Source organism: Scyliorhinus canicula, chromosome 8 (genome assembly GCF_902713615.1).
Source record: "Scyliorhinus canicula chromosome 8, sScyCan1.1, whole genome shotgun sequence".
Taxonomy (NCBI): domain Eukaryota; kingdom Metazoa; phylum Chordata; class Chondrichthyes; order Carcharhiniformes; family Scyliorhinidae; genus Scyliorhinus; species Scyliorhinus canicula.
Window position 1 is genome coordinate 149,062,228 of NC_052153.1, and position 26,864 is coordinate 149,089,091.

Below are 26,864 nucleotides of genomic sequence, written 5' to 3' on the forward strand. Positions count from 1 at the left end.
GTGCCTACCAGAAGTGATTTCGGAGGACCAGACAGGATTTGTCAGGGGCCGACAGTTGTCATCCAGCATCAGGAGGCTTTTGAATGTGGTCATGTTGCCCTCTGTGGAGCAGGTGCCGGAGATAATCATCTCCATGTATGTGGAGAAGGGCTTTGACCGTGTTGAGTGGAGCTACCTCTTTGAGGTCTTAGAGTAATTTGAATTTGGTCCTACTTTTATTTCCTGGGTGAAATTGGTATATAATGCCCCCAAGGCTAGTGCCTGCAGCAGTGCTGTGAGCTTAGGATATTTCCGATACACTGGGGCATGAGACCGGGATGCCTGCTGTCTCCACTATTGTTCGCGCCAGCGATTGAACCATTGGTTATTGCGTTTAGATCATCAGGGGAATGGAAAAGTATTGGGGGTGGGGGTGAGAAACATGATGTGTCCATTTATGCGGATGATTTGTTGTACATTTCTGATCCTCTCAGAATGTCATTCATCACTTTAAGGACCTGTTTGTGGCCAGCAGTTTATGGGATGGGGTGGGGGAGAGAGGGGGGTGATAGTGGGGCTGAGGGAGGGGATAGGGGATTTAGGTGTTGCTGTTACTTTGTTAAAATAAAAATGACAAACTGTTTGTATGATATAGTTAAGCACTGGGCAGCACGGTGGCGCAGTGGGTTAGCCCTGCTGCCTCATGGCACCGAGGTCCCAGGTTCGATCCCAGCTCTGGGTGGAGTGTGGAGTTTGCACATTCTCCCCATGTTTGCATGGGTTCCGCCCCCACAACCCAAAGATGTGCAGGTTAGGTGGATTGGCAACGCTAAATTGCCCCTTAATTGGAAAAAATGAATTGGGTACTCTAAATTTGTTTTTAAATGATATAGTTAACCCTTTGTATATAAGAATTTGCTAATGTTTGGAATAAAATATATTTTTTGTAAACTTTATTCATGAGTGGTATTTGAAATATGTTTATTTGTTTCATTGGAATATAATTAGGTTTAGGAAGTAAGTTAATGTTTTCTCTTTTACTTAAGATCTGTGAGGGTAGGCTAAATTGCATTAATTGGATAAAAGGAATTGGGTACTCTAAATTTATTTATTTTTAAACAAAAAAATACTTACTGTGAACTATAAAGCTATTTCTTTGTTTCTAATGTGGTTAGTTCGGTGTTTAATGGTGTTTAAATTAAAGTTTGTTTTAACGTAAAAGATTGCTATGGGTCAGTGATGTCTGCTTATGGTGCAGTAACATTTAAAATTAATTTAAATTAATACATTTAAATTTATGCTGTGTTAGAATATTGATGACTGTGAACAATCTTCATTCTGCTCACTTTCCCAATCTACTGGAGGCTCTTGGAGGACTGTTTATCCAGCAACACTCTAGTAGAGATTGAATCCATCAAAAATATGTTGCCAAAATGACTTGCTTTTGCTAATATTTATTGAATCATTATTACCTTTTTAAAAAAAAAAAAAAAAAATTCTTGTCCTTTCAAGGTGAATAATGTGTCTGGCGTTCCTGAGGAACTGGTAGGAGATGGATATTCATACAAACCTAATGGTTCCCTGTATGAACCAGACTACGAGCACCACAGAACACAGCCCAATGGTGTCCAACCAACTCAGTAAGTACAGGTTGTTCTGACTTCTTGATTAGTGTTATTTCTTAGTGTCTGAAGTTTCAACCCACTTTTTTGTTTCCTGATTTGTTTGTAATTTTAAATGCTCACTAATATAGACAAGATGATCTCATCTACTTGTGCTCTCTTGAGACCTAATGTTACTAAATTATATATAGCCTGGCAATACATCTATAAATGGTTCTTTGGAGTTGTGTAAAAACAATCACTCTATTCATTTTCTCTTTCATCACCTTCTCAATGTGACTTGTATCGATGTGCAGTTATACTCATGGCGTGCTGAAAGCCTGATAATGTGTATTATTTCCCATTGTGAGGGCAGTTCAGGAGTGTGATACAATGCAATCATCTTTGGCATCAATCTCCACCGATCCCAAATATAATGTTGCGCTGTCAGGGGGAGGGGCTTTAAAATACCTCTGCAGGGGAGTGAGAACCAAGAGGAAATAGTAGAGAAGAATACCAGGATGTACAAAATACTGGGAGGGACAGGAAGTACTAGTGTAGAGAATGGTAAGTCAATATGTGAAGTCAGAATAAGGTACAAAGTAATTATGTCTAAATCAGGGCTACTGTGCATGTTTGTGAATGCATAAAATACAGTAAATAAGATTAGGGAGTTAAAGGGCGGCATGGTGGCACAATGGTTTGTGCTGCTGCCTCACGGCGCTGAGGACCCGGGTTCGATCCCGGTCCGCGTCACTGTCCGTGTGGGGTTTGCACATTCCCTCCATGCCTGCGTGGGCCTCACCTCCACAGCACAAAGATGTGCCGGGTAGGTGGATCGGCCACAATAAATTGCCCGTTTAATTGGGGGGGGGGAAGATTTGGGTACTCTAAATTTACATTTAAAAAAAGATTGAGGAGTTACAGGCACAGATTGCGTTGTGGAAATATTTGTGGCGATAACTGAGATCAGGCTGAAGGAATGGAAAGACTTGTGTTAAATATTCCTGGCTACAAGGTTTTCAGAAAAGATAGGAAAAGAAGGAGAGAGAGGGGTGACATTATTGGTTAAGGAAAAGGAAAGAGAGTCATGGCGTTATTGGAAAAGGAGAGGGAGGATGGTGTTTTTGATTAAGGGAAGCATTGTAATGCAGCATGGTGGTGCAGTGGTTGGCACTGCTGTCTCACAGTGCCGAGGACCCAGGTTCGATCCCATACCCGGGTCACTGTCCATCTGGAGTTTGCACATTTTCCCCATGGCTGCGTGAGTCTCATCCCCACAATCCAAAAATGTGCAGCGTACTTGTATTGGTCATGTCAAATTGTCCCTTAATTGGAAATTTAAAAAAACTTAGCTATAAATTTAAAAAAGGGAAGCATTGGTGCAAGAGGATGTCTGAGGGTTTTAAGGACAGAATCAGTTTGGCTGGAGCTAAGGAACACAAATGGTGCAATTGCATTACTTGGTGTAGTCTACATACCACCAACTAGTGAGACGGATGTGGAAGAACAAATCTGCAGGGAAATTGGAGGGATGCAAACATGTATATAGAGTAGTTAGAATGGGGGACTTTACCCAAACATAGACTGGGACTGTGTGAAGGGCGGAGAGGGACAAAAGCTCCTAGATAGTGGTCACGAAATCTTTCTATAGCTGTACTTGTCCAGTCCAACAGAAACTATGCACTGTTGGGTCTGGTTCTTGAAAATGAGGTGGGCCAAGTAGATTCACCTGAGAGTGGGGGAACATTTAGGAGACTGTGATCATTGTATCATAAGGTTTAGGACAGTGTTCTTCAAACCTTTTTTCCAGGGACCCATTTTTATACAACCGGCTAATCTTCTGGACCCAACCTGGCCGACCTTCGCGACTCACGCCGGCTGACCTGTGTGACCCACCATTTTCTCTTACTTTGTTTGCTGCTGACAAAAATGGAGGAAATGATTTTGGGTCCCTTTGGCCCTCGTACACGCTCCTCCAGTGGAACCTGTTGGATGAAGGTGAAGCCTTCCAGTGTCGGAAAGTATGGAGTCTCCAACTGTCCAAAGTTCTGCATTTTTTTTCCGGTAAAATTTTATCAAATAAACTCCCCCCGAACTTGTAAAAAAATGAATAAAACCGCCCCAAACTTGTAAAACAAAAATCTGTGACCATTTTTTAAAAAAAAACTGCGCATGCGTGCTCAACCATTGGCACGCATGTGCATAGTTTTGTGCATGCGCAGTGCGGCCGCATTTTTAAAAACATGTTCACGGCCATTTTGAAGGCCGCTTGCAGTTGGCGTTTTTAACAGCTGGCTGCTGTGGCTGTTGGGAGAAGATTTGCGCGATCGGGAGCGCCGTGACGGACGCCTCCGCGATTCTCCCAACACCCGCCCGCGACCCACCCACGGGTCGCGTCCCTGAGTTTGACAATGCTTGGTTTTGGATGACGATAGAAAAGGATGAAGGTCAATCCAAAGTAAATATAATCAACTGGGGGAGAGCCAGCTTCAATGGGGCAAGAACAAAGCTGGGCCAGTTGGACTGCAATGAAAGGTTGGCAGGAAAAAAGGTAACTGAACAATAGGCTGCATTCAAAGCAGAAATAGTCTGGCCACAGTATATTCCCTCAAAAGGGACCTTCAAAGCAAACCAATCCAGAGCTCCCTGGATGAAAAATGTAAGCCTACTTGTCGCAATAAAGATTAATTTCTATCTCCTTTTTAAAATAAAGTAAAATAAGGAAGAAGGCTTAAGACTCATGTCAATTAGACAATACCATGAGAACCCAGAGAAATGCAGAAGATTCAAACGGGAGATGAGAAAGCATATTAGAGAAGCAAAAAGGGATTATGAGAAAAGACTGGCAGCCAACATAAAGGGAAATCCCAAAATCTTCTATCGGCATATAAATGATAAAAAGGTGGTAAGAGGAGGGTTATGGCTGATTAGGGACGCAAAAGGGAATTTGCACATGGAGGCTGGGGGCATGGCTGAGCAATAAATGAATACTTTGAATCCATCTTTACCAAGGAGGTAAATGCTGCCCTGGACATGGTGAGGAAACTCTACGCCTAGAAGCGTTCAAAATTGAGAAGGAGGAACTGTTTAAACTTAAAATTGACAAGGCACCGGGACTAGATGAAATGCATCCATGGATATTGATGGAAGTGAAATGGAAATCGCACTGGGGCAGGCCATACCCGTCTTCACTAGACTCGAGAGGTGCTAGAGGACTGGAGAATTGCAAAAAAGGTGGTTTTTTTAAAAAAAGGTTGTACGGATAGCCCTAGCAATTACAGGCCAGTCATTTTAACGTCTGTAGTTGGCAAGCTTCTAGATAGAATTAATAAGTCACATGGAAAAATGTAGGTTGATTAGGAAGAACCAGTGTGGGTTTTGAAAGGGGAAATTATGTTTAACTAACATGCTGGGAGTTTTTAAGGCGGTAACAAAGGGTCATGAGAGTAATAGAGATAGAGAAATACAGCACAGAACAGGCCCTTCGGCCCACGATGTTGCGCCGAACTTTTGTCCTAGGTTAATCATAGAATTTTGGACAATTTGTCATGGCCAATCCACCCAACCTGCACATCTTTGGACCGTGGGAGGAAACCAGAGTACCCGGAGGAAACCCACGCAGTCACGGGGAGGATGTGCAGACTCCACACAGACAGTGACCCAAGTCGAAATCGAACTTGGGACCCTGGAGCTGTGAAGCAATTGTGCTATCCACAATGCTACCGTGCTGCCCTTAAGAAGTTAACCTACACTCCCTTATTCTACCCTAATCCAAGTACCTATCCAATAGCCGTTTGAAGGTCCATAAATTTTCCGACTCAACTACTACCACAGGCAGTGCATTCCATGCCCCCACTACTCTCTGGGTAAAGAACCTACCTCTGACATCCCCTCTATATCTTCCACCATTTATCTTAAATTTATGTCCCCTTGTAATGGTGTGTTCCACCCGGGGAAAAAGTCTCTGACTATCTACTCTATCTATTCCCCTGATCATCTTATAAACCTCTATCAAGTCGCCCCTCATCCTTCTCCGTTCCAATGAGAAAAGGCCCAGCACCTTCAATCTTTCCTCGTATGACCTACTCTCCATTCCAGGCAACATCCTGGTAAATCTCCTCTGCACCTTTTCCAAAGCTTCCACATCCTTCCTAAAATGAGGTGACCAGAACTGCACACAGTACTCCAAATGTGGCCTGACCAAGGTTTTGTACAGCTGCATCATCACCTCACGGCTCTTAAATTCAATCCCTCTGCTAATGAACGCTAGCACACCATAGGCCTTCTTCACAGCTCTATCCACTTGAGTGGCAACTTTCAAAGAACAATGAACATAGACCCCAAGATCTCTCTGCTCCTCCACATTGCCAAGAACCCTACCATTAACCCTGTATTCCGCATTCAGATTTGTCCTTCCAAAATGGACAACCTCACACTTGTCAGGGTTAAACTCCATCTGCCACTTCTCAGCCCAGCTCTGCATTCTATCTATGTCTCTTTGAAGCCGACAACAGCCCTCCTCACTATCCACAACTCCACCAATCTTCGTATCATCTGCAAATTTACTGACCCACCCTTCAACTCCCTCATCCAAGTCGTTAATGAAAATCACAAACAGCAGAGGACCCAGAACTGATCCCTGCGGTACGCCACTGATAACTGGGCTCCAGGCTGAATATTTGCCATCCACCACAACTCTCTGTCTTCTATCGGTTAGCCAGTTTGTTATCCAACTGGCCAAATTTCCCACTATCCCATGCCTCCTTACTTTCTGCATAAGCCTACCATGGGGAACCTTATCAAATGCCTTACTAAAATCCATGTACACTACATCCACTGCTTTACCTTCATCCACATGCTTGGTCACCTCCTCAAATAATTCAATAAGACTTGTAAGGCAAGACCTACCCCTCACAAATCCGTGCTGACTATCCCTAATCAAGCAATGCCTTTCCAGATGCTCAGAAATCCTATCCCTCAGTACCCTTTCCATTACTTTGCCTACCACCGAAGTAAGACTAACTGGCCTGTAATTCCCAGGGTTATCCCTATTCCCTTTTTTGAACAGGGGCACGACATTCGCCACTCTCCAATCCTCTGGTACCACCCCTGTTGACAGCGAGGACGAAAAGATCATTGCCAACGGCTCTGCAATTTCATTTCTTGCTTCCCATAGAATCCTTGGATATATCCCGTCAGGCCCGGGGGACTTGTCTATCCTCAAGTTTTTCAAAACGCGCAACACATCTTCCTTCCTGACAAGTATCTCCTCAAGCTTATCAGTCTGCTTCACGCTGTCCTCTCCAACAATATGGCCCCTCTCATTTGTAAATACTGAAGAAAAATACTTGTTCAAGACCTCTCCTATCTCTTCAGACTCAATACACAATCTCCCGCTACTGTCCTTAATCGGACCTACTCTCACTCTAGTCATTCTCATATTTCTCACGTATGTGTAAAAGGCCTTGGGGTTTTCCTTGATCCTACCCGCCAAAGATTTTTCATGCCCTCTCTTAGCTCTCCTAATCCCTTTCTTCAGTTCCCTCCTGGCTATCTTGTATCCCTCCAGCGCCCTGTCTGAACCTTGTTTCTTCAGCCTTACATAAGTCTCCTTCTTCCTCTTAACAAGACATTCAACCTCTCTTGTCAACCATGGTTCCCTCACTCGACCATCTCTTCCCTGCCTGACAGGGACATACATATCAAAGACACGCAGTACCTGATCCTTGAACAAGTTCCACATTTCACTTGTGTCCTTCCCTGACAGCCTATGTTCCCAACTTCTGCACTTCAATTCTTGTCTTACAGCATTGTATTTACCCTTCCCCCAATTATAAACCTTGCCCTGTTGCTCGCACCTATCCCTCTCCATTACTAAAGTGAAAGTCACAGAATTGTGGTCACTACCTCCAAAATGCTCCCCCACTAACAAATCTATCACCTGCCCTGGTTCATTACCAAGTACTAAATCCAATATGGCCTCCCCTCTGGTCGGACAATCTACATACTGTGTTAGAAAAGCTTCCTGGACACACTGCACAAACACTACCCCATCCAAACTATTTGATCTAAAGAGTTTCCACTCAATGTTTGGGAAGTTGAAGTCGCCCATGACTACTACCCTGTGACTTCTGCACCTTTCCAGAATCTGTTTCCCAATCTGTTCCTCCACATCTCTGCTGCTATTGGGGGGCCTATAGAACGCTCCCAACAAGGTGACTGCTCCTTTCCTATTTCTAACTTCAACCCATATTACCTCAGTAGGCAGATCCCCCTCGAACTGCCTTTCTGCAGCTGTTATACTATCTCTAATTAACAATGCCACCCCCCCCCCCCCCCCCACCTCTTTTACCATCCTCCCTAATCTTGTTGAAACATCTATAACCAGGGACCTCCAACAACCATTTCTGCCCCTCTTCTATCCAAGTTTCCGTGATGGCCACCACATCGTAGTCCCAAGTACCGATCCATGCATTAAGTTCACCCACCTTATTCCTGATGCTTCTTGCATTAAAGTATACACACTTCAACCCATCTCCTTGCCTGCAAGTACTCTCCTTTGTCATTGTTACCTTCCCCACTGCATCACTACGTGCTTTGGCGTCCTGACTATCGTCTACCTTAGTTGCTGGACTACAGATCCGGTTCCCATTCCCCTGCCAAATTAGTTTAAACCCTCCCGAAGAGTACTAGAAAACCTCCCCCCCAGGATATTGGTGCCCCTCTGGTTCAGATGCAACCCGTCCTGCTTGTACAGGTCCCACCTTCCCCAGAATGCCCTCCAATTATCCAAATACCTGAAGCCCTCCCTCCTACACCATTCCTGCAGCCACGTGTTCAACTGCACTCTCTCCCTATTCCTAGCCTCGCTATCACGTGGCACCGGCAACAAACCAGAGATGACAACTCTGTCTGTCCTGGCCCTTAACTTCCAGCCTAACTCCCTAAACTTGTTTATTACCTCCACACCCTTTTTCCTACCTACATCGTTGGTACCAATGTGCACCACGACTTCTGGCTGCTCACCCTCCCCCTTCAGGATCCTGAAGACACGATCAGAGACATCCCTGGCCCTGGCACCCGGGAGGCAACATACCTTTCGGGAGTCTCGCTCGCGACCACAGAATCTCCTATCTATTCCCCTAACCATTGAATCTCCTATTACTATTGCTTTTCTATGCTCCCCCCTTCCCTTCTGAGCCCCAGAGCCAGACTCAGTGCCAGAGACCTGGCCGCTGGGGCCTTCCCCCGGTAGGTCATCCCCCCCCAACAGCATCCAAAACGGTATACTTGTTTTGAAGGGGAATGGCCACGAGGGATCCCTGCACTGTCTGCCTGTTAGTTTTCTTTCCCCTGACTGTAACCCAGCTACTCTTGTCCAGTACCTTTGGTGTGGCTACCTCCCTGTAACTCTTCTCTATGACCCCCTCTGCCTCCCGGATGATCCGAAGTTCATCCAGCTCCAGCTCCAGTACCTTAACACGGTCTCTGAGGAGCTGGAGTTGGGTGCACTTCCCGCAGGTATAGTCAGCGGGGACACCAGTGGTATCCCTCACCACCCACATCCTACAGGAGGAGCATGCAACTGCCCTAGCCTCCATCCCCTCTTACTTTACAGAATTAGCTGCCCTGTGGACCAACTGGACCTCCGCCCTCCGACTCTGCTCCCAGTCAGCTGTACTCTAAACTCCTGGTTCCCTTCACGCTCTTTGATAAATATAGGAAATTAAATGAAAGGAGTACCTTACTCCCTCCTCACCTAACTCCCTCAGTCACCAAACTCTCACTGTAGCACTCAAATGCCACAAGCTCAGCACTCCCTCAGTCACCAAACTCTCACTGTAGCACTCAAATGCCACAAGCTCAGCACTCCCTCAGTCACCAAACTCTCACTGTAGCACTCAAATGCCACAAGCTCAGCACTCAGTGCAAACAAAGTCTGCACTGTATCTAGCCCCTATTTATACTGTGACTCTAGCTTCTAAAAACTGGCCTAATGCAATTAACTAATTAACAAGCTCCAGCTGCAAGTAAGTCCAAGTAGAACCTTGTTTAAAGCTGATTCAAAATTCACCTTCTTATAGACCAAACAGCAACTTTTAAGTTAATTAACTAAATAAAAGAAATACTAGACTTTAAATAACCCTTATACTCCCTCAGTCACCAAACTCTCACTGTAGCACTCAAATGCCACAAGCTCAGCACTCAGTGCAAACAAAGTCTGCACTGTATCTAGCCCCTATTTATACTGTGACTCTAGCTTCTAAAAACTGGCCTAATGCAATTAACTAATTAACAAGCTCCAGCTGCAAGTAAGTCCAAGTAGAACCTTGTTTAAAGCTGATTCAAAATTCACCTTCTTATAGACCAAACAGCAACTTTTAAGTTAATTAACTAAATAAAAGAAATACTAGACTTTAAATAACCCTTATACTCCCTCAGTCACCAAACTCTCACTGTAGCACTCAAATGCCACAAGCTCAGCACTCAGTGCAAACCTTTTGATGTGGTGCGCATGGACTTCCAGTAGGATTCGATGCAGTGCCACATAAGACTTGTGAGAAAAATTCTAGCTCCGAGTAAAAGGGACAGTCGCAATGTGGATACAAAATTTTTTTTTTTTTTTTTTTAAATAAATTTAGATTAGCCAATTATTTTTTCCAATTAAGGGGCAATTTAGCGTGGCCAATCCACCTACTCTGCACATTTTTGGGTTGTGGGGGCGAAACCCACGCAGACACGGGGAGAACGTGCAAACTCCACACGGACAGTGACCCTGAGCCGGGATCGAACCTGGGACCTCAGCGCCGTGAGGCGGTTGTGCTAACCACTAGGCCACCGTGCTGCCCTATGTGGATACAAAATTGACTGAATATTAAAGCAGAGAGTAATGGCTCATGGATATTTTTGGGCAGGATGAAAGGTTGTAGCGGTGGTATTAGGACCTCTGCTTTTCCTGATATATATTAATGACCTAGATCTTGGTGTGCAGGAAACAACTTTTGCAGATGACACAAAGTATTGTATTGGAAGTATTGTAAACTGAGACGAAAGTTGAAGACTTCAAAAGGACATTGACAAATTGGTGGAGGGGGCAGATAGGTGGCGGATGAAATTCAATATGGAGAAGTGTGAGATGATGCATTTTGGTGGGAAGAACATGGAGGGACAATATATAAAGAAGAGGTATAATTCTTAAAGACGTGCAGGAGTTAAGGGACTTGGGTGTATATTTGTATAGATCATTATTACTATTAAGCTATTTTGCTGCTGGGGAAAACTGGATTTAAAACAGTCGTGCCTGAAGGTGGTGGGAGCTGTTAATATAGCATACAGTATCCTGGGCTTTATTAATAGGGGCATAGAATACAAGAGCAAGGAGGTGATGCTGAGCTTATACAAGACACTAGTTATCCTTCGGCTGGAATACTGTGTACAGTTCTGAGTGCCACACTATAGGAAGGATGTGAACACATTAGAGAGAGTGCGGAAGATGTTTACAAAAATGGTTCCAAGGATGAGAAACTTCAGTTATGTGGATATATTGGAATGGTTCAGACTGTTCTCCTTGGAGAGAAGAAAGTTTTAAAAAAAATAAAAAAATTTAGAGCACCCAATGCATTTTTAGGGCAATTTAGCATGGCCAATCCACCTAGCCTGCACATCTTTGGGTTGTGGGGGCAAAACCCACGCAAACATGGAGAGAATGTGCAAACTCCACATGGACAGTGGCCCAGAGCCGGGATCAAACCTGGGACCGCGGTGCCGTGTGGAAGCAGTGCTAACCACTGTGCTGCTCCGGAGAGAAGAAAGTTTTTTTTGTTTTTTTTAAATTTAGATTACCCAATTATTTTTTCCAATTAAGGGGCAATTTTGCATCGCCAATCCACCTACTCTGCACATTTTTGGGTTGTGGGGGCGAAACCCACGCAGACACGGGGAGAATGTGCAAACTCCACACGGACAGTGACCCAGAGCCGGGATCGAACCTGGGACCTCAGCGCCGTGAGGCGGTTGTGCTAACCACTAGGCCACCGTGCTGCCCTGGGAGAGAAGAAAGTTAAGAGGAGATTTGATAGAGATGTTCCAAATCATGAGGTGATCTGGACAGAGTAGCTGGGGAGAAACTGATCCTGCTCGTAAAAAGGATCAAGATTGAGTGGGCACAGATTTTTAAATGATTTGCAAAAGAAGCAAATGTGATGTGAGAAGAAACTCGAGTGGTTCAGGTCTGGAATGCACTGTTTGGAAGTGCATTGGAGGCAGGTTTAATGGAGGTATTCAAGAGGGCAAGAGAAGGAAATGTGCAGGGGTATGAGGGAAAAAGCAGGGGAATGGCACTAAGTTCATGATGCTTGTTTGGAGAAACTGCAGATATGTGCCAAAGGACCTCTTTCAGTGACAATGATTCTGTTATAAGAACATGTTAAAAGTGCTGCAAACTAATCTGTTAAAGGGTGAATACATTGGCTGATCTAAAGTTTCATTTTTTCTCTTAAACCTTGTGTGTTGCAGTGTTCCTGAAGTTTCACTTCCACTGATGAATGAGCAGCCAGCTCCAAATCCGTCTATCAGAGAGTCTGATGAAAGCAAACCATCTTCACACAGGAAGCCCAATCGGAAGAGAAGGCCGGGTAGACCAAAAAGACCAGAGACCGAGGACTATGAAACCGATTATACAACTGGTGCAGAATCCTGCGATGAACTGGATGAAGAAGATTTTGAAAGGTACTGAGAAACCTGCTCTTGAGGTCATTATGAAAGAATATAACGCCCCCTTTCTGTGAAATAATAATAATTGAACTTAATTTGCAGCCAATACCCACCAATCACCTCAGACCAACAGAGACTAGATTACAAGAAGGAGTTTGACAATGATCATCAGCAATACAAGTATCTGCAGGCTGAACTGGATGATATCAACAAACAGTTTTCCCAGCTGAACAAGCAGATTGATGAGACTGACGATGATGAGCAGTACCAGGTACGTCATGAATCTGATGCAGCATTGGGGGGGGGGAATCAGAGGTTGATACATATGAGCAATTCTCTTTTGTTCAAAAAAAATATAGTGTGGTACTGCTGATTTGAAATAAATAAATAAATGTGGCCGTGTCCTCTGATAAAGAGACTAGCATGCAGTCTGTTCATGGTCCAGTATTAATGGACTTCTTGAGCTGGTCAGAAGGCTGTGATAAATCCTGTTGTCACCTTGTGTCTCATTTTGGTTTTTGAAAAACATTTTATTGAAGGAATTTTAAAATATACACATAACTAAGAAACACATGGGGCCTCGTTAAGGGGCGGCATCTATCTGCCAACGTAAGGAAGTTACTGAATGTTATAATGATGGAGGGACAAAGTGTGGAGGTGGTGGTTGCCATTGTTGTGGCGAAGGCCTTTGATCGGGTGGAGTGGGACTATTTGTGGTTGGTGCTTGGGCAGTTTGGGTTTGAGCAGGGGTTTGTGGACTGGGTCTGGTTACTATACCAGGCACTGGTAGCGAGTGTGCGGACAAACCAGGTGAGCTCGGAATATTTTTTGCATCGGAATATTTATCACAGCCTTCTGACCAGTTCAAGAAGTCCATTAATACTTGACCATGAACAGATTGCATGCTAGTCCCTTCATCAGAGGACACAGCCACATTTATTTATTTATTTCAAATATTTTGTGTTGCACCGGGGACAAGCTCTTTGCTCTCCCCATTGCTCTTTGCCTTGGCAATAGAATCACTGGCAATGGCACTGAGTGTCAAGCAGGAATGGGGGGGGGGGGGGGGGAGCAAAAGGTACAGCTGTATGCAGGGAGGGGGGGCAGGGTTGGCGGATGACTTGCTGCTGTATATATTGGGCCCGTTGGAAGGTGTTGGGGAGAATTGAGTATTTTGGTGGAGTTCGGCCGGTTCTCTGGGTATAAATTGAATATGGGGAAGAGCGAGGTTTTTCCGATCCAAGCGAGAGGGCAGAAGAGGCTGGAGGAGTTGCGGTTTAGGGTAGTGGGGGGCAGCCTTTGGTACTTTGGCATTCAGGTGGCGCGGAGTGGGAACTGTTGCATAAACTGAATTTGGCTCAGCTGGTGGAACAGATGAGGAATTTTAGAAGGTGGGATGTGCTCCCGCCGTCATTGGCGAGACGGGTGCAATCGATGAAAATGACGATTCGCCTGAGGTTCTTGTTTGTATTCCAAAACCTCCCGATTTTTATTGCTACGGCTTTCTTTAGGAGTGTGAATGCACTGATCTCTGTTTGTTTGGGCCGATAAAGCCCCGCGGTGATGCTGGAAGCGGGGTCGGTGGGGGAGGGGGGGGGTTAGCGCTCCCGAACCTCATGAATTATTACTGGGCGGCGAACATAGCGATGGTTAGGAAGTGGGTAGTGGAGGTGGGGTCGGTGTGGGAACAGATGAAGGAGATGAAGGCAGCCTCTTGTAAGGATACGGGTTGGGAGCATTGTTGACTATCTTCTGCCGTTCTCACCGGCCAAGTACTCCACTAGCCTGCTGGTGGTGGCGGCCCTTATGGTGTGAGGACAGTGGCGGTAGCACCTGGGGCTGGAGGGGGGCCTCGGTTTGGCACCGATGTGGAAATCACCAATTTGTTCTGGGAGGGGGCGGGGGCTCTGCTGCGTGGGGAGTTTGGGGGGTGGCATCAGGCGGGGCTTGAACGGTTTGGGGATCTGTTCATTGACGGCGACTTTCCGGACTTGGAGGAGCTCGACGGGGAATTTGAGCTGCCCTGTGAGAATGGGTTCTGGTATTTGCAGGTGAGGGACTGTGTTCAGAGGCAGGTGCAGTCCTTTTCTCACCTGCCGCCCCAGGGGCTGCAGGACCAGGTGGTGTCAAGAATATGAGGATAAGTTCTTCATCAGACACATGGAACAGCCATTGGGACCAAATTCGCACCTCAATGTGCCAACATCTTAATGCACAAGTTTGAACAAGACCTCCTCACCGCACAGGACCTTCAACCGATTACAAGGAATTTGACAATGATCATCAGCAATACAAGTATCTGCAGGCTGAACTGGATGATATCAACACACCGTTTTCCCAGCTGAACAAGCAGATTGATTAGACTGACGATGATGAGCAGTACCAGGTCTGTCATGAATCTGTGATGCATATGAGCAATTCTCTTTTGTTCAAATAAAATCTAGTGTGGTACTGCTGATTTGAAATAAATAAATAAATGTGGACCCACAGCGATGAATCACTGAAACGATTCCATGATGACATCAATAAGTTCCATCCCACAATCAGACTCACCATGGACTACTCTCCAAAGTCAGTTGCGTTCTTGGACACACTCATCCCCATCAAGGACGGTCACCTCAGCACTTTGCTTTACTGCAAGCCCACGGATAACCTCACTATGCTCCACTTCTCCAGCTTCCACCCAAAACACATTAAAGAAGCCATCCCCTATGGACTAGCCCTCTATACACAGGATGGGCTGAGACGAGGAGGATCGTAACAAGACATCTACAGATGCTGAAAGATGCCCTCGTACGAATGGGATATGGCGCTGGACTCATCGATCGACAGTTCCAACGCACCACAGCAAAAAATCGCACCGACCTCCTCCAAAGACAAACACGGGACACAACCAACAGAGTACCCTTTGCCGTCCAGTACTTTTCCGGAGCGGAGAAACTACGACATCATCTTCGCAGCCTTCAACACGTCAGCGATGAAGATGAACATCTTTCAAAGGTCATTCCCACACCCCCACTACTTGCCTTCAAACAACTGCGTAACCTTGAACAAACCATTGTTTGCAGCAAACTACCTAGCCTTCAGAACAGCGATCACGACACCACACAACCCTGCCATAGCAATCTCTACAAGACGTGCCAGATCATCGACATGGGTACCACCATTACACGTGAGAACACCACCCACCAGGTACATACGCGGTACATACTCGTGCGACTCGGCCAACATTATCTACCTCATACGCGGCAGGAAAGGATGTCCCAAAGTGTGGTACATTTGGAGAGACCATGCAGACGCTGCGGCAACGGATGAACGGACATCGTGCGACAATCGCCAGGCAGGAATGGTCCCTTTCAGTCGGGGAACACTTCTTCAGTCAACGACATTCCGCCTCTGATCTTCGGGTAAGCGTTCTCCAAGGCGGTCTTCAAGACGTGCGACAACGCAGAATCGCTGAGCAGACACTTATAGCCAAGTTCCGCACACAGGAGTACAAGACCTTGGATTCGTGTCGCATTACATTCACCCCCCCACCATCTGGCCTGGGCTTGCAAAATCCTACCAACTGTGCTGGTCTGAGACAATTCACACCTCTTTTTAACCTGGGATTACCCCTCTGGATCTGTAAAGACTTAATTGCCTGCAAATGCTCTCATTCAAAGTATCAGATTGCATCTTTGACTTTGTCTATATCTATGTTTCTGGAACCTAAGGCTTTCTTTTCATTTTCTTCATTCACATACTCTTCATTTACCTGAGGAAGGAGCAGTGCTCCAAAAGCTAGTGATTTGAAACAAAACTGTTGGACTTTAACCTGGTGTTGTAAGATTTCTTACTGTGCTCACATTTGTCAACATTGTATTCCATCTCAGACCCTAGCCCATTCACTTAAACTATCCAGCACTTTGTGAATCTAGTATTCAGTCATCCAAGGAAGAACTTCAAAATGTTCATGAAATCAGAAAAATATTACTTCATGCTTAATGTTTGTTTTCTACCTGTCTTCAGGCTGTTGCTGCTGAATATAATAGAATAAAAGAAGTGAAGAATGTGAGTAATCTTCAGTTTAATTCTACTAATAGTTTGATAACTTGAACTTCAATCATATTGTGAATCTAGCTTAAAAAAATACAACTAGTCACTAAGTGAATCTTTGGAAGCTTACCCTTCCTTGCCGTCCAACTTCGTAGGTGAGTTATAGAACAGTACAGGCCCTTCAGCCCACAATGTTGTACTGACCATTTATCCTAATCTAAGATCAACCTAACCTACAGCCCTTCAATTTATTGCTGTCCATGTGCCTGTCCAAGAGTCGCTGAAATGTCCCTAATGACTCTGACTCCAGCACCTCCACTGGCAGTGCATTCCACGCACCCACCACTCTCTATGTAAAGAACCTACCTCTGACATCTCCCCTATACCTTCCTCCAATCACCTTAAAATTATGTCCCCCTCGTGACAGCCATTTCCGCCCTGGGGAAAGGTCTCTGGTTATCAGGCCCAGGGGGCTTATCTATCCTGATGCTTTTCAAAATTTCCAGCACATCCTCCTTCTTAATATCAACCTGTTTGAGCCCATTAACCTGGTTCACGCTGTTCGCAAGGTCCCTCTCTCTAGTAAATTCTGAAGCAAAATATTCATTTAGGGTCTCCCCTAACTTCTCAGACTCTAGGCACAAGTTCCCTCCACTGTCCCTGATCGGCCCTACTCTCACTCTTATCATCCTCTTATTTCTTGTGTAGAACGCCTTGGTGTTTTCCATGCCCCCTTCCAGCTGTTCTAGCTCTCCAGAGTCCACTTTTGAGTTCCTTCCTGGCTACCTTGTAACCATCTAGAGCCGTGCCAGATCCTTGCTTCCTCAACCTTGCATAAGCTTGCTTCCTTCCTCTTGACTAGAAGCTCCACTTCTTCTCCTGTCATCCAAGCCTCCTTCACCGTACCATTCCTCGTCTCAATGGGACAAAACAATCCAGCACTCGCAGCAAGTGCTCCTTAAACAATCCCCACATTGCTGTTGTGTGTTTCCCTGAGAACATGTTTCCAATTTATGCTCCTCAGCTCCTGTCTAATAGCAGTATAATTTCCCCACCCCCAATTAAATACCTTCCCATACTGTCTGTTCCTATCCCTATCCATGACTATGGTAAAGATCAAGAAGTTGTGGTCATTGTCACCGAAATGCTCCCATCGAGACATCTGACACCTGGCCTGGTTTGTTGCCGAGCACCAAATCCAATATGGCCTCCTCCCTCGTCGGCCTACCAACATAATGTCAGGAATCCTTCCTTGACACACCTGACAAAATCTGCTTCATCCAAACCATTTGCACTAAGGAGGTTCCAGTCAATAATAGGGAACTTGAAGTCACCCATGATAACATCTCTGTTACTTCTGCACCTTTCCAAGATCTGCCGTCCAATCTGTTTCTCCATATCGCTGCTGCTTTTGGGGGGTCTATAGAAAACTCCCAATAAAGTGACTGCTCCTTTCTTGTTTCTGACTTCCACCCATACTGACTCAGTAGACAAACCCTCCTCGACTACTTCCTTTTCTGCAGCTGTGATGCACTCTCTAATTAACAGTGCCACTCCTCCTCCTCCTTTTACCTCCCTCCCTATTACTCTTAAAACATCTTAACCCCGGAACATCTAACAACCATTCCTGCCCCAGTGAAATTCTTGTCTCCATATTGGCCACAACATTGTAGTTCCAAGTACTGATCCATGCTTTAAGTTCATCTCCCTTATTCCTGGCACTCCTTGCATTGAAACAGACATACTTTAACCCATTCCACTGAGTGCAACTTTGCCCTATCAACTGTCTATCCTTCCTCACAGACTTTCTGCATACTATTTCTGCCTGTCGAACAGCTAGCCTATCCTCTGATCCATAACTCTGGTTCCCATCCTTCTTTCAAAAATAATTTTTAAAATACCTGCGGCAAGAAAATTTCAAGTTGGTCAGCTGGACCTTTATGAATCCTTTCACTACCTCGGAATAATTCTCTCAGCTTTTCTTTTATTCTGTTTGCCAACTCTTACTTAGCTTGTTGGCCAAATAAAACTGTTTCAAGGTTAAATGCAGTGAAGAAAGGGGGGCATGGTGGTGCAGTGGTTAGCACTGCTGCCTCACAGTGCTGAAGACCCGTGTTTGATCCTGGCGCCGGGTCACTGTCCATGTGGAGTTTGCACGTTCTCCCCGTGCCTGCGTGGGTCTCACCCCCACAACCCAAAAAACGATGTGCTGGGTAGGTGAATTGGCTGCTAAATTGACCCTTAAAAAAAGAATTGGGTACTCTAAATTTAGAAAAAAATTGGAAAAGCAGTGAAGATATTGCCCAATGCGTAAAAGGCTGATTGATGTAAAAGGTAGGCAGACTATGGAGCTGCTATTTGTATGTGTGCCTCTCCCACTGTTATATGTTTTCTTGCAGCTGAATTTAGCAGATCAACTTGGGTAAAACCACATCCATTGGCCGCCAGCTAAAGTTTATGTCCCTTTACTTTAGAGCTTCCAAAAGCATCATTCTTGTCACTGTTATTTTCATATTGGATTGGAGAAATAAACAGATCAAACATTGGCTAAGCTTCAAGAAAACACAGTAACATTTCTAATAGAGATAGATATTGAGGATTATATTCTGGTACCCCAGTCTTCAGTCACCCCATTCACTTCAGTATTATATGATGATCCCTGTGAATGCTCTCGTTTCTTGACATAAAAATGTCCTAATTTTAATAAGTTCCCTATTTTCTTTGCCAGTCAGCAAGTTGTACACCTAGCATAGGATATGTATATGCATGTATGGGATGTGGGTGTCGCTGGCTTGGTTAGAATTTATTGCCTAACCCTAATTGCCCTTGATAAAGTGGTGGTTAGCTGTCTTGAACTGCTGCAGTCTATGCTATCACATTCTGACACGTCTCCCTCCAACAAAATTCCTTGACCAAAAGCCATTCTCTTTTTGGCAGATTAGTGGTGGAATGGGAAGTTTAGTATTCGCAGATTCAGAGAGAAATGGAGCTGAATTCCTAAGGTCTTTTTCTGGAGATCTCTGCAACCAATGAGGCGATCACATAGTGTGAGCCAAATCTGTGCTTGGCAGTTTTCTTTCTTTTTATTTATTCATGGGACATGGGTGTCGTAGGCTCTGCCAGCATTTATTGCCCATTCCTAATTGCCTTTGAGGCAGTTAAGAGTAAACCCCAGCGCTGTGGGTCTGGAGTCACATGTAGACCAGGTCGGGTAAGGACGGCAGATTTCCTTCCCTAAAGGACATTAGTGGCACAGTTGGATTTTAACGACAATTGACAATGGTTTCATGGTCATCTTTAGACTTTTAATTCCAGATTTTCATTTAATTCAAATTTCACCATCTGCAGTGGTGGGATTTGAACCTGGGTCTCCAGAGCACTACTCTGGGTCTCTGATTTACTAGTTCAGTGACCAATGCCACTATGCCACCCCCTATCCCCGAGGGCAACATGGTGGTGCAGTGGTTAGCATTGCTGCCTCACACTACCGAGGACCCAGGTTCAATCCCGTCCCCAGGTCACCGTCCATGTGGAGTTTGCACACACTCCTTGTGTCTGCGTGGGTCTCATTCCCACAAACCCAAAGATGTGCAGGTTAGGTGGATTGGCCACGCTAAATTGCCCCTTAATTGGGGGAGGGGGGTGGAAATCTATGCTAGGCAGTTTTCTAATCCCTGTTTCACAAAGCCTTCAAGCGTCCATTTCACTTTCCCAATTTGTTATTTAGTTATCTCACAATCATGGAGTCAGAGTTTTACAGCACAGAACGAGGCCCTTCAACTCATCGTATCTGTGCCGGAGATTAAGCATCTATCTATTCTAATCCTATTTTCCAGCACTTGGGCCCTGGTAACTTTTGACTGGTCTCCGGGATCTTTTCTTATTGGCATGTTTGGTAAATATTGGTCTTCAGTTAATATTGTATTACATTAGCCAGACATTCAATTTTCCTTTTTTTCATTCAGTCTGCAGATTATCGGGAGAAGAAGAAACTTTGCAAGCAACTTAAGGTGAAATTGTCTCACATCAAGCAAATGGTCAGCAACTATGACAGCCAGAGACCCTGAAAGCCAAGTTCTGCAGCTACCGTCATAGTTTTGACAGAATATTAAAGCTGAGCATTCACCACTCTGCAGGGTGGCTGTTTATTGTATCGCATGAAATGTAATACCAGGAGATTTTAAGGGCCAAAAACAAAATGTAATTGCATGGGTTCAAATGTTTTCCTAGTATCCTGGCAAGTTTTAAACATTTTTCTCTCTTACTGAGGCATACTTTGAGCATTCTTTCAACAGTTAAAACTTGATAAACTTTTGCTAAAATTTGAATTGTGTTTGATAGAGGACATTTTCAATGTGCTTTGTAAATAGGGACAAAAGATCTACTTTTGCGCAGGGAATTTGAAATGCTTATTGATACTTCGTTTTAGTAAGGCTCTGTACATCAGCTCAAATAGAACAGGTTTTGTATAGATATATATACATTTTGTTACATACAATGATTATTTCTCATTGAGAGAGGGCGGCACAGTGGAACAGTGGTTCGATACCGGCCCTGGGTCACTATTCGTGTGGCGTTTGCACATTCTCCCCGTGTCTGCGTGGGTCTCAGACCCGCAACCCAAAAGGTTGCAGGGGAGATGGATTTGGAAAAAATTGGGGGAAAAATAATTGGATGCTCAAAATTTATTTTTTTAAAGTCTCATTGAGAGATTTATCTAAATCATTAGGACTGATTCTCTGTACAATTGTGATGTTATTTAGTCACAGATAGCGTTAACATTGCATTCTGCAAATATTGAAATTGGAAGAAATTACTGCACCATAAACTGTTACCAATAATGCACGTATAATGTTACCAATAATGCATCTATTCAGACAACAGTCGGTTGATACAAGTCAATTAAAGTTGAATCTTAGTTATGGTTACATATAGAAGTTCAAAATTATGTAGATGTTCAGATATGTAAAAATGCTTTAACTATGTTTCAATGCTTGACAACTAATCAGGGATTTTTTGGCAATATAATTGGAAAGCGGGTACCAATTTTATCAGCTCAAGTAATTCTACTTTGGAAAATAGTCTACTATTATAAACATACCCAGGGAAAATAACTGAAAGCATTTTTATATAAAATACAGCTGAAATTTGGATGCAAATTATTTTTGTTATTGTTGGATAAATTCAATGTTTTGTTTCTATAATAAATTCATAACTTTTAATGTTCTCGTTACACTGAATTTTTCTGTATTTTCAAATGTCTTAAGTGAAATGTCTGAATGCTGCCTGCTCTGTTTGCATATACCAGTATGAAGTTTTTAATTAATATTTTTTTAACTATTGCTAAAACATGGCAATTTGCATTTTTTTGTTTAATCTTCTGTAGCCATTAAATAAATATTCCAATATTTGATCGCTAACCCGCAGTCAGTGTTCCTCAACTTTCATATTAATACAATTACTTAATGAAATATCATTATTGCACAGCAGCTTGCATTTGTTGAGTACCTTTAATTTGATATCCAGATTACTTTGTAGAATGCCAAGTGGTGGAGGAGTTACAAGAAGAGAATGACTAAGCATGGGGAGAAATAATCATTTTAAGGAGGCATTTAAGGCAACAACAAAACAAAAGTTTTGGGGAAAGAATTAGAGTAAAGATGACAGTCACAAGACCAAAGCATCTACAACAAGAGGTTTCTACGGTGCAGGAATTTGTAAACATGGTGGTGTGTGTGCGCGTGCATTAGATTCCAATCAGGCCTTCATGAGCACCCCATTCGTGGGGTGCAAATCAGTTTCCATCAGTGGGTTTCCCGATCTGCTGTGATGGACATCAGTGGAAGATCCTGTGGAGAAACTTGTCGGTGTGAAACTGATTTTTGGATTCCTGCCATTTAACCCACCAGCGGTCATGGGAGAATTCTGCCCATCGTTACCAAGCAATTGAAAGATCAATCAAACCTAGTTCAGGGGCAGCACGGTGGCCTAGTGGTTAGCACAACCGCCTCACGGCGCTGAGGTCCCAGGTTCGATCCCGGCTCTGGGTCACTGTCGGTGTGGAGTTTGCACATTCTCCCCGTGTCTGCGTGGGTTTCGTCCCCACAACCCAAAAATGTGCAGAGTAGGTGGATTGGCTACGCTAAATTGCCCCTTAATTGGAAAAAATAATTGGGTAATTAAATTTATTTAAAAAAAAATCAAACCTAGTTCAGATGTGGTCTGGGATAGAACTGTGACCATTGACTCGGACTTGATTGTAATAGAAGTCTAAGGTGTTGAGCGGCACGGTAGCACAGTGGTTAGCACTGCTTTGCAGCACCAGGAATCCGGGTTCAATTCCTGACTTGGGACACTGTGCAGAGTCTGCACGCTCTCCATGTGTCTGCATGGGTTTCCTCTGGATGCTCCATTTTTCTCCCACAGTCCAACGATAGGTAGTTAGGTGAATTGGACATTCACCTGTAGCCATTAAATAAATATTCCAATATTTATTGTTAATGTAAGCCTACTTGGGACACTAATAAAGATTATTATTATTACTTGGCTATCCCTTAACAACATAAATACATTTTAAGGTGTCTAGTGTTTGATTTGTGGGACTTGTGTAATTCCTCAGACACTGAATAATGTCAAGGTTCAGCGATTAGGGAGTCCCAAGTGATACCACGATGGTTCAATTAGTTATAAATAGAATGGTGTAAATAGAATAATCTTTTGCTTCCCGATCACATTCCGTGTGGTTGGGTACCTTGGACCACCAGTTATTTAATTTGGCTGCTTTGCAGGATATGCTGACTTTGGGGCAGAGGGTTATTCTGAACTGGTTCTTGGTCACCCTCATATGAGGTGCAAATAACAGCTTAAAAGTACAAATTCATAGGATCCTAGAATAGTTATAGCACAGAAGGCAGCCATTTAGCCCATTGTGTCCAGTTGGGTTTCTGCAAGAGCAACTTGGCTCGTCAACTCCCTGCTCCTTCCCGGTCACCCTGCAGTTTCTTTTCTTGTCAAGTGTTTATCCAATTCCCTTCAAAAGGCAATGTTTGATCGAATCTGCCTCCACCACACACCCCAGCAATGCATTCCAAATTCTAACCACTTGCTTTATAAAAAAGTTTTTCCTCATATTGCCTATGCCATTCACTTTAAATTGGGCCTTAAAACTAATGGGAACAGTTTCTGTGTTTAGAACCCACATGACTTTGAAGGCCTCCCCTTCGCTATGAAGAAGCTGAGGTTTTCATAGAATCTCTACAGTGCAGATGTCTGTACTGACCCTCTGAAAGAATGTCCTACATAGGCCTATAACCCCACATAACTTGGACAATTGGTCATGCTAATCCACCTAACCTGCACATTTTTGGACCGTGGAAGGAAACCCATGCAGACACTGGAAGAACATGCTAACTCCACACTGACAGTGTTGGAATCGAACCAGGTCCCAGCAGTTAACTGCTTCTCAATGAGTACGTATTGCTGTGGCAACATGCATGCTTGTAGTCTAGAGATATGGATAGTGATGGTTGAGGTTCCAATTTCTTTCCATCTCATGGCTGACCAGGAATCTTCCCTGCTTTTACTCCTTGCCATTGGTGTATGTTGGAAGGATTTACAAATTGATACTTAACCTGTTTGACCACATTATGAATGCACCTTCCAGGCAGCATGGCGGTGCAGTGGTTAGCTCTGCTGCCTCATGGCGCTGAGGTCCCAGGTTCGATCCCGGCTCTCGGTCACCACCCATGTGGAGTTTGCACGTTCTTCTGGTGTTTGCGTGGATTTCGCTCCACAACCCAAAGATGTGCAGGGTAGGTGGATTGGCCATGCTAAATTGCCGCTTAATTGTAAAAAAATTAATTGGGTACTCTAAAAAAAATTTTTTTTTAAATGAATGCTTGGAATGTAACTTTTGAACATGGAACACCTGACTCACAGGTAGGAACGCTACCCACTGGCTTCCGGTTGCGGCTATGCGGAGCTAAGCCGCACGTTCGGCAACTCCTGCCAGGAACAGACATTTGGCCTCTTTTTAGGGCCCCCAGCAGTACTTGATCGACGGTTCCTGACATGGGATGGTGTCAGCAGCAGATCCCCAGTGTTCTATGGTCTGGACCAGGAGTGGGGCCAGCAGAACAGTGGTGGCAGTGCCTAGGAAAAAGCGGGGGAAGAAAAACAAGATGGCAGCCGGTGGAGGCCTCAAAGAATGGAGGCAGTGGGCACAGGAGCAGCAGGAGACTCTCCAGCGCTGTTTTCGGGAGCTAAAAGTGGAGCTGCTAGACTCACTGAAGGCTACAACGGACAAGCTGATGGCGACGCAGACAGCCCAGGGGGTGGAGATCCGGGAGCTCCGACAACAAGCCTCCGAAAGAGAGGATGAGGCCGCGGCCCTCGTGGTAAAGGTGGAGATGCACAAGGCGCTCCATAAGAAGTGGCAGAAGCGGTTCGAGGAGATGGAGAACCGGTTGAGGCGGAAAAAGTTGCGGATCCTGGGCCTCACGGAGGAGCTGGAGGGATCCGACCTGGGGGCCTAAGTGGTCGTCTTGTTGAACTCGCTGATGGGAGGTGGGTCCTTCCAGGGGCCCCTGGAGCGGGAGGGGGCCCACAGAATACTGGCCATGAGGCCCAGGCGGAATGAGCTGCCACGGGCGGTGCTGGTGCGGTTCCACCAGTTCGTTGACCGAGAGTGCGTGCTTAGGTGGGCCAAGAAGGAGCGGAGTAGCAAGTGGGAGAACATGGTAGTGCGGATCTACCAGGACTGGGGTGCGGAGGTGGCTAAGCGGAGGGCCGGGTACAAGCAGACGAAGGCGGTGCTCCACAGAAAGAGTGTGAAGTTTGGCATGTTACAGCCGGCGCGTCTGTGGGTCACCTACAAGGACCGGCACTTTTACTGAGTTCCCAGAGGAGGCGTGGGCCTTTGTGCAGGCTGAGAAGTTGGACTATTACTGAGGGTCGGGAATTTGTAAATAACTTAACTTTTGGTGTGGGGGTTCTCTGTTTTATGCTGTTTTACGCTGGTTGTGTGTTGGTTCTAGGGCGGGTGGGGCGTGTCTTTTTGCGTGGGCTCGGTGAATGGGCTCGAGTTGGGGGTAGACTTGCAGTGTGGGGAGCTGGTGGTGGGGGCCGACAAAGGGGAGCTACCCTAGAGGAGGCGGGGTCAGGCAGGGGGAAAGCACGGGCTTTTCTTTTGTTTCCCGTGCTGAGGGTGGATGGGGGCGGGGTCGGAGCTGGCAAGCGCAGGCTTTTTTCCCACGCGAGAGCGGGAGGGGGAGGAGGAGGTGTGGTGAGATAACCACTGTAGTTATGCGTACTGGCAGTAGGGGGATGTATGCCTGTACGTGTAATACAGGTTCCTCCGGTAAGCCCCTGCCGGCTAGCTCCGCCCACAGGGAGCTTGTGTATAAATATGCATGTGAGCCACTCAGACCTTTAGTGTACAGTTGCAGATGGAGGGACAGCATCGTACAACAATAAAGCCTCCATTGTACCAGTCTCTCGGCTTTGAGTATAATTGTTAGCGCTACAGGAGGGTCTGCTGATGGGTCTGGGGGAGGAGTAGTAGCCCCATGTTGGATGGGGTTGGAGGTGTGGCGGGAGTCGCCGGGGTCAGCAGAAGTTAGCTGATTCACGGGAGTGCTATGGAGGGAGTAACGCAGCTGGGAGGGGTCCTAGCCTGGGGTGGGTGGGGGGTGTGTGTACTGGGTTGCAGCTGAAATGGCCAGGAAGGAGCTGTAGTATGCAGGGGGGGGGGGGGGGGGGGGGGGGGGGTGTACTGGGTTGCAGCTGAAATGGCCAGGAAGGAGCTGTAGTATGCAGGGAGGGGCCGGGGGGGGGGGGTGTACTGGGTTACAGCTGAAATGGCCAGGAAGGAGCTGTAGCATGCAGGGGGGGGGGGGCCGGGGTGGGGGTTTGCCGCCGTGGGGAACGGGCCGAGCGGGGAGCGCTGGCCTGGGGCGGGCAGGGGATGGTTTATGGCTAGTCGGCAGGGGAGGGGGGCAGGGAGCCCTCTGATCCGGCTGATAACTTGGAATGTGAGGGGGCTGAATGGGCCGATCAAACGGGCCCAGGTGTTTACGCACCTGAAGGGGCTGAAGGCGGACGTGGCTATGCTCCAGGAGACGCACCTGAAGGTGGCGGACCAGGTTAGACTGAGGAAGGGATGGGTAGGCCAAGTGTTTCATTCAGGGCTGGATGCAAAAAATCGGGGGGGGGGGGGGGGGGGGGGGGGGTGGCGATCCTGGTGGGAAAAAGGGTGTCGTTTGAGGCGTCAAAGGTGGTGGCTGACAGTGACGGGAGGTATGTGATGGTGAGCGGCAAGTTGCAGGGGGAGCAGGTGGTGCTGGTGAATGTCTATGCCCCGAACTGGGAAGATGTGGGTTTTATGCAGCGCATGTTGGGCTTGATATTGGGGGGTGGGGGGGGGGGGGGACTTTAATACAGTGCTGGATCCCCCATTGGATCGATCCATGTCCAGGACGGGCAGGAGGCCCGTGGCGGCTAAGGTGTTGAGGGGGTTTATGGACCAGATGG

General features: G+C 45.7%; 1 protein-coding gene across 2 annotated transcripts in view; it reads left to right on the forward strand.

Moving 5' to 3' along the window:
- Positions 1 to 21,754, forward strand: part of oclnb (occludin b) — a 50,427-nt gene extending 28,673 nt beyond the window's left edge. For both annotated transcript variants that reach the window (XM_038805409.1, XM_038805410.1), the window contains exons 5-9: positions 1,492 to 1,619; positions 12,099 to 12,311; positions 12,399 to 12,567; positions 16,308 to 16,349; positions 20,300 to 21,754. In XM_038805409.1, coding sequence (XP_038661337.1) covers positions 1,492 to 1,619; positions 12,099 to 12,311; positions 12,399 to 12,567; positions 16,308 to 16,349; positions 20,300 to 20,401 — 654 coding nt within the window. In that variant the 3' untranslated portion in view covers positions 20,402 to 21,754. The remainder of the gene's footprint in view (positions 1 to 1,491; positions 1,620 to 12,098; positions 12,312 to 12,398; positions 12,568 to 16,307; positions 16,350 to 20,299) is intronic.
- Positions 21,755 to 26,864: the final 5,110 nt, after the last annotated feature.